Source organism: Trachypithecus francoisi, unplaced genomic scaffold (genome assembly GCF_009764315.1).
Source record: "Trachypithecus francoisi isolate TF-2019V2 unplaced genomic scaffold, Tfra_2.0 Contig01461, whole genome shotgun sequence".
In the NCBI taxonomy this organism is placed as follows: Eukaryota; Metazoa; Chordata; class Mammalia; order Primates; family Cercopithecidae; genus Trachypithecus; species Trachypithecus francoisi.
The window spans coordinates 12,152,318-12,159,371 of record NW_022681433.1 but is presented as its reverse complement, the minus strand read 5'-3'; the positions used below and the strand labels follow the sequence as shown (position 1 = coordinate 12,159,371).

Below are 7,054 nucleotides of genomic sequence, written 5' to 3'. Positions count from 1 at the left end.
TATTCCCAGGGCCTCAGCCTCATTAAATGTTTGGCAAGTAGGTGAACGTTGTATGTCCATGTGAAAGATACTGGCATTCCTAGGGTGCTTAGCAGAGTTGCAGTCACATAGTAGGTATCCAACAAGTGACTAAATATGAAGGAAAACAGATACTGCCTTCGAGAGGTCATGAGCTAAACTAGGGCCAGGAAAAGCACTTGGCCCTGTGCACTTCCTTGGAAACAGAAGTGAGTCAAGGCTTGAGGGAGGCACGAGGGAGTTCAGAACCACTGAAGGAGTCTCTAGTTCCTACTTGTAATTGTTTTCCCCTTCAGTGCACCACACAACACAACAGGGCTAGTCCCCTATCAGGGCCACCACTCTGCCGGGCTGGGGAGGGAGGCCCTTGGCAGTCCTGCGGGAACAGGAGGCACTCCCACATCGCTCCACTTCTCTGTATTCCAGTTTAATTAATTTTTATATTTTGAATCAAATAACACCCACTCTCTTCCATTATGGCGAACACTTAAAATTACATTTATAGAAAATTACATTTACACAAACTTGTTTAAAAGCCAAATTCCAGACCTAGGCTATTGGCCAAAATCCATTTAAAGGGGATATTAAGTAAATTAGTTGAGCTGATTAAAAACACCTTCATCAAAGTACAGCATTGGTGCCAACAATATTAAGAGTTGAACTATTGATTACACTTTTTTTTACAGCAGATAATACATTAGCAGGGAGGAAAACTGATTACTGCTCACCTCCACTTTACAGGTGTAACTACTGATGGGGGTGACGCGGTAAGGTGGGAGGGCATGAAGGGAGGGGACGGGGCCTAGGTCAGGAGGGACGCAGAGGAGAAAGGTAGAGGAGGGGTGGAGGCTGGTGGCCAGAGCGGGCAGAGGTCAGACGCCTCGAAGGCGGGCGCCGTGCGGGCAAAGCTGCGGCCACCTCTACCGTAGCCCGTCGGGCCGCTGCAGCGAGCCGGGCGGACGCTGGAAACGCGCACAGTGTCGCTCCCGCTCCCGGCCGCCAGAGGGCGCGGCCGGCGATGGCGCGGCGGAGACGGAGGAGGGAGGAGGGGAGCCGGCGGAGAAGGGTCAGCCGCGGCGGCAGGGCGGCGGCGGCGGCGGCGGCAGCGGCAGCGGCAGCGGCAGCGGCGCAGCTCCGCTCCCCGCGCGTCTCCCGTCCCCGCGCCCAGGTAGGGCGCGCAGCCTCAGCTGCCGGGATGCGGCCGCCCGCCTGCTGGTGGCTCCTTGCGCCGCCGGCTCTGCTCGCGCTCCTCACCTGCTCCCTGGGTAAGTAGCGGGCGGCCAGGCGCGCAAAGGCGAGGCGTGGGGTAGGCGGGCACAGTCGCCCGTGCCCCGGTCGGCGCGGGGAGGAAGGCGCCGGGCGGCCCAGCCCTGCCCCGCCGGCGCGCGCGTCCCGCCGTCCGGTCCCCGCCGTGCCGCGCCGTCAGCAGCGCCCTCTCGCGGCGCCCAGGTGGGACTCGGCCCCGGGACCCAAGGCGTGCCCGCTCGGCCCCTTTCGGTCGTGGGTCCCCGCCGCCGCCCTGGCCCGAGACTTGCGTCTCCATGCCTCCTCCGCCCCGAGCAGGCTGGCGGCGGGGCGGCGAGGGCGCAGCGGCCGCCCCCACAGGAAGCGCGCAGGAACTGTGCCACTGAAGAAACTTTGAAAGAGCGCGAGCGGCGGCGGCGGTCCCGCCCCCTTGCCTTCCGCCCGCGCTCCGCCGTCCTGCGCGCCCCGCGCCGGGCGGGAGGCTGGACGGGAGCCCGCGAGGCGGTCCCCGAGGTCGCGCGGCTCCTGCTCGACCCCCAGGGGCGACGACGGCGGTCCCGGTGTCCGCGCGCCTCTCCGCAGGGCCTTCAGGACGTGCCCTGGCCCCTGAGGATAAGCGGCCAGCTCCGCGCCAGCAGTTCCCGGATTCCGACCCGGAGGAGGACAGGGTCGCCCGCTGGGCCTCCGCGGGAGCGGCCGCGGCGGGGAGGACGCCGTGGGGAGGCTTGCTCCTGTCTCAGGTCTCCGCTGGCGACATCAGGGGACACGTCTGCGAGCAGTGCTTGCCCGGTCTCCTGCTGCTGTAATGTCCATCCTTTTTTATTTCCATTCTCCTCGCAAGGGCATTTCCCTCCTTTATCGTAAAACGATGTGATAAAAGTTAAAAAAAAAAAAAAAAGCAGCCTTGTAATTGACTTTCATGATAAGAGTTGTTCAAGTTTGAAATCGAGCGAAAAATTATTTTCTTTTCAGACTGTTGCAGAGTTGTTGTCCTCTAACCCAGACTTGCTGATGTTTCCAGCTTGTGAAAAGGCAGTAATTTCAGATTTTTTAGAAATGGCAGAATGGTGCAGTTTAGGAAAAGACGTAGCGTTATTGCGCACTGCCCTTGTTAGCCCACTCGAGCCTTTAAAGCCCGTTTTTATTTGTATTTAAGCTCTCCGAATAAGGATTAATTTGCTGCTTCTGTGTACTTCTGGCATTTCTGTGGGCGCTCAGTAAGTGTGGGAAAAGAGCAAGATTAGTTGGTAATTAATTGTTTACATGCATGATTAATTAGCCAGCAGTGTAATTTAAAATATTAGGACACTTGGGCAGAGAAGGCTGTAGTTGGTCTTGGGGGCAACTGAATTTGGCTGGAATCGGCTTCAGTGGAAGAAAGGCATTGCTAGGTGGCAGCCGTGGGAGAAAGGGAGGTTGGAGGTTTGGGAAAGCGACTGGGTGACTCCTGGCTGCATCAGTTGGCTTGTTGCCTGGATGTTTTGCAACTAACCAAATGGGAGGGTGGTAGCTGAAATTGGCATTCTATTTATAGCACTGCACTTTATAATGCTGTACTGGGGGTATAATATTTGTGTATAATATATACAACATATGGGCTGAAATGCACATTTGTATTGCTATGTATTTTTTACTATCCGTAGGGGAATATTTGCACTGTCCAAATTTGATAATACACTGAAGGACATTCAGAATGCACTAAAATGTCAACACATTTTTAGGGATGTCTGTTAGCCTTGTGAAGTTGTCAGATAAGCACAATAAATAAGACATAAAATGCATTAAAAGGTCCCTGTGAGACGTTTGGGCTTTGTGAACTGGCTTTCATGGGTTGGCACAGACGGGAGGCTGTATTCTTCGAGGTCTGAAGTGAATCATGAATACCTTTTATGGAGCTCTGCTTCGATTTAGGGGAAGGGCACTGACACGTATAAAGATGTCCCCACTTACGACGTTCTTGGAATCTTGCTGAAACAGACAATGTGACAGCCGTTTTGAGGCATGTGAACAATCTTGATAGTTTATAAATACCTTAAATATTCCCATATAAAATGGGCCTGAGTATATAGTTTCCCTACAAACTAGAACATACTTGTTTATGTGTTTAGAGAAAAGTCAATATAGAAAATTTCTTTTAAACCCATATGCATATACAGACACAGTTCACTGCAACTTTGGTTCTAAAGTCTGGCACCAGTTTCAGAGTGGGAAGATTGATTCAAACCTCCGTTTGATAGCTGTGTGGCTTTTAGTGGTTTTGAGCTTCAGTTTTCTCATATGAACAGGGCGCACGAACCGGATAGAATGCTAGCACTTTGCCATCTCTTGCAGTTTTAACATACTGATCCCCGTTGTAGCAGAGACTGCCAGCTGCCTGCGCAGTAATCCTTTGGTCCCTGTTTTCCTAACAAAACTAATATAATCCGGGTTGGGGGAAAGGGTGGAGGAATGATGGTGGGGTGGTGGTGGCAACGGTGGCAGCAGCAATGTGAAACATTTCTCTCAGTGGCCTTTGCATATGGGGGCAGCGAGTCTCTACAGAGCTATCTTTAGAGATTGTTAGGTGGGGCTCCTGGTAAAGCTCATTCAAGGTGGCTGACTCAGCTGGGATGCACGCCTTTTTGTTCTGTGTTATCCTCCTTCCCATTGCCTATTAAGTGGATCTGATGGATGGAGCCATGGTGGCCATCTTGTGACCATGAGGTGACCTTGAAGATGGAAGCCAGCATAAGGATGGTAGAGGAGAAAGGTAGAAGAAGCCTGGGTGCCAGATGGATGTGGAGCATCGTGCCAACTCTGCATTGCCTGTTTGCAGACTTGTATTGCATGAGATTGTATGCAGCCAAACCCAATCCTATTGCCAAACCTAATCCTAATTGATAGAAGAAGCTTATTTGAACCAATTATATTGATAAAATAATAGGTATTAGCTTTTATTTTTCACAACTCTGTCTCTTCTCTGTGTGAGCCAATTTTGTATTTCTTAGCACCTGCCAAAATTGGGGATGGTTTTTCATTCTGAGCCAGGTCTTGCCCAGATTCCTCTCATTGCAATGAGTCAGAAATTTTAGGACACCAAGAGTCAGACCTAATTCCAGGTTGTTTTGTGTGTTTTGATTCTTAAAACCTATTTGTTTCTTAAGCAGTATGCAGATATTACTGGCACAGATTTTAATCTTCTGGATGGATTCTTTGTCATCCAGGTAATCCAGGACCCCCGAATTGGCATGGCCCCCCGATCATGGACTTGACCCAGGGGAGTTTGCCAGTAGTCGACAGCTAAGCTAGTGGGAGGGAGGGAGAGCATCTGTTTCAAATAGCAGTGTGAATTGAAAGGAGATGTGGTAACTTCCTTGGGGACAAACATTGTGGGCTCGGTATTTGAGCACTTCCTTATAATTGGCTCTTGGAGCCAGGTTTTTTTGTGTGTTTTACTAGACTTGTTATGAAGCAAGCAAGCGAGCATAATTTTTAGGCATAAAGGTATTACTTAGAGAAAAGTTGCAAATGTTCTATGTTTTTCCTCTTGTAGCACTCCATGTGATCCATCTTTGGCTTTGCACAGATTACTTCTTAAGAACAATATTTGGGAGTCTCCATAGATTAATCCTATCTTTCCCATGGTAAAGGAAAAGTTGTGAGTTTCAAGGGTTCATCAGACCTATTGAGGAAGTTCTTCCTTGCTACCATGATTTCAAAGTTCTAGTCACTAAGCACCCCCAAAGAAACCTGATTTAATGTAGGTGTTGACTTGAACTACTAGAAGAATGTCAATTTAAAAATCATATTAAAAGGAAAAACTGCCCAAAGCATCTCATTTATTCAGAGTAATGTGGGTACCTACTATGTGTCAGGCATCATGATATTGCAGAAACAAGACAGATCTAGTCTGTCTCTACCCTTGGGGAGCTTGCACCCCAAAAGGCAAGGTGATATTAAACAGTAACGACTGCAGAACAAATTGTGTCTGTGCTAAATGCTGTGGAAGAGATGTTTAGGATGCTGTGAGAACATGTTGCAGGGAGACAGATGGCTTTTGCCTAGACTGGGGAGATGGATCTCAACAGGGAGCCATCTTGCACCTCAGGGAACGTTTGTTGCTGTCTGGATACTTTTTGGTTATCCCAGGGGCTGGTTTGGCAGAGGGTGCTACTGACATCTAGAGTCAGGGATGCCACTGAACATCCTACAGGGGCACAGGACAGTTCCACCCTACCATCGAACAATTAATTATTGGATCCAAAATGCCAACAGTGCCAAGGTTGAGAAACTGTGGGGTAAGGGTCAAGGAAGGCTTCCTAGAAGACGTGACGTTAGAGCTCAGACCCGAAGGGGAAGCAGAGATCGGGTAAGTGGGGGGCAGATCGGGTAAGTGGGTGGTGAAAGAGCCAAGTGTGGAGAGAGGACAGGACTGAAAGGCTGGCAAGATCAGTAGGGGCCAGGTTAGGCAGGGCCTTGCAGATCAGGGGGACGTATTTTGGGGTCGTCCTTAGAGCAGAGGGAAGTGTTTGAAGGGCTGTAATGGGGCAGTATGTGATATGGCTGCCATTTCCTGATGGATGTCCCATGGAGCAGGAGTTGGAGGGGGCTGTCGTGGATGTGGGGAACTGTGAGGAGGCTGCTGGGGACAGGTTGTGAGACATGATTAAGAATCTCTCAGACTCAGGGACTGATTGGGTTTAGTGTGCTGAGAGAAAGGATGGGGGCAAGGATGAGTCATACATTTCTGTCACATCCACCATGGGTAGTAGTGCTGTTTACTAACTTGGGCACTGAAGGAGGAGGACCAGGTTTCCAGAAACAGTTTTATGTAGTTCAATGTACATAACATATGGTTTATTAAGTATAATGAATTCTAAGTGTATAGTTGTGTGGCATTAAGTACTTACACCATTTTTTGAAATGTACTTTGACTTTTAATTTTAGTGGGAGGTGAAGCTGAATAAGTTCAGTTTTGGACAAATTGAGTTCAGAATGCTTGTAAGATGGCCAGGTACCGTGTCAGGTGAGCAGTTAGATATTTGGGTCTGTAGAGGACAGGTCTGGCTGGAAGGTATTTTGGGGGGTCATTATATTAGGTGGCAATTTGAGTAGATTTTTTTTTTTTTTTTAAAGAGTTGGGTGTCTGTCCGGGCATGGTGGCTCAAACCTGTAATCCCAGCACTTTAGAAGGCTGAGGCAGGCAGATCATTTGAGGTCAGGAGTTCAGGACCAGCCTAGCCAACAAGGTGAAACCCTGTCTCTACTAAAAATACAAAAAAAATAGCCGGGTGTGGTGATGGTGTTTGTAGTCCCAGCTACTCAGGAGGCTGAGGCAGGAGAATCGCTTGAACCCAGGAGGCCGAGGTTGTAGTGAGCAAAGATTGTACCACTGTACTCCAGCCTGGGTGACAGAGTGAGACTCTATCTAAAAAAAAAAAAGTTGGCAGGTCTGGCTATGTTGCCCAGGCTGGACCTGAACTCCTGGCCTCAAGTGATCTGTCTGCCTCAGTCTCCCAGTCAGCTGAGGCTACAGACATGTTCCACTGTACTTGGTTGTTTTATTGTGTGTTTTTTGTGGTTTTGTGTGTATGTGTGTGTGTGTGTGTGTGTTTTAAAGGAAGAGAGCCTTGATTAACAGAATAAATTCATTTAAGCATTTACTCAAAATGTATATATACCAAGATTTGGTAGAAGTTGGAGAGGAAAGTAGTCTTTATCTACATATATCTACATGTTGTGAAGCTGAGGGTTTAGACAAAACAAAAATGAAAACAAAAACAAGTATAAGTGTCATCAAATAAGAGGTGAA

The 7,054-nt window shown here is 49.1% G+C and overlaps 1 protein-coding gene across 2 annotated transcripts in view; it reads left to right on the top strand.

The window, feature by feature from the left end:
- The first annotated feature begins 881 nt into the window (after positions 1 to 881).
- Positions 882 to 7,054, top strand: part of B3GLCT (beta 3-glucosyltransferase) — a 122,169-nt gene continuing 115,996 nt past the window's right edge. For both annotated transcript variants that reach the window (XR_004443044.1, XM_033235881.1), the window contains exon 1: positions 882 to 1,283. Coding sequence is in view for 1 of the 2 variants with exons in the window: in XM_033235881.1 (XP_033091772.1) it covers positions 1,037 to 1,283 (247 nt within the window). In the remaining variant the exon portion in view is untranslated. The remainder of the gene's footprint in view (positions 1,284 to 7,054) is intronic.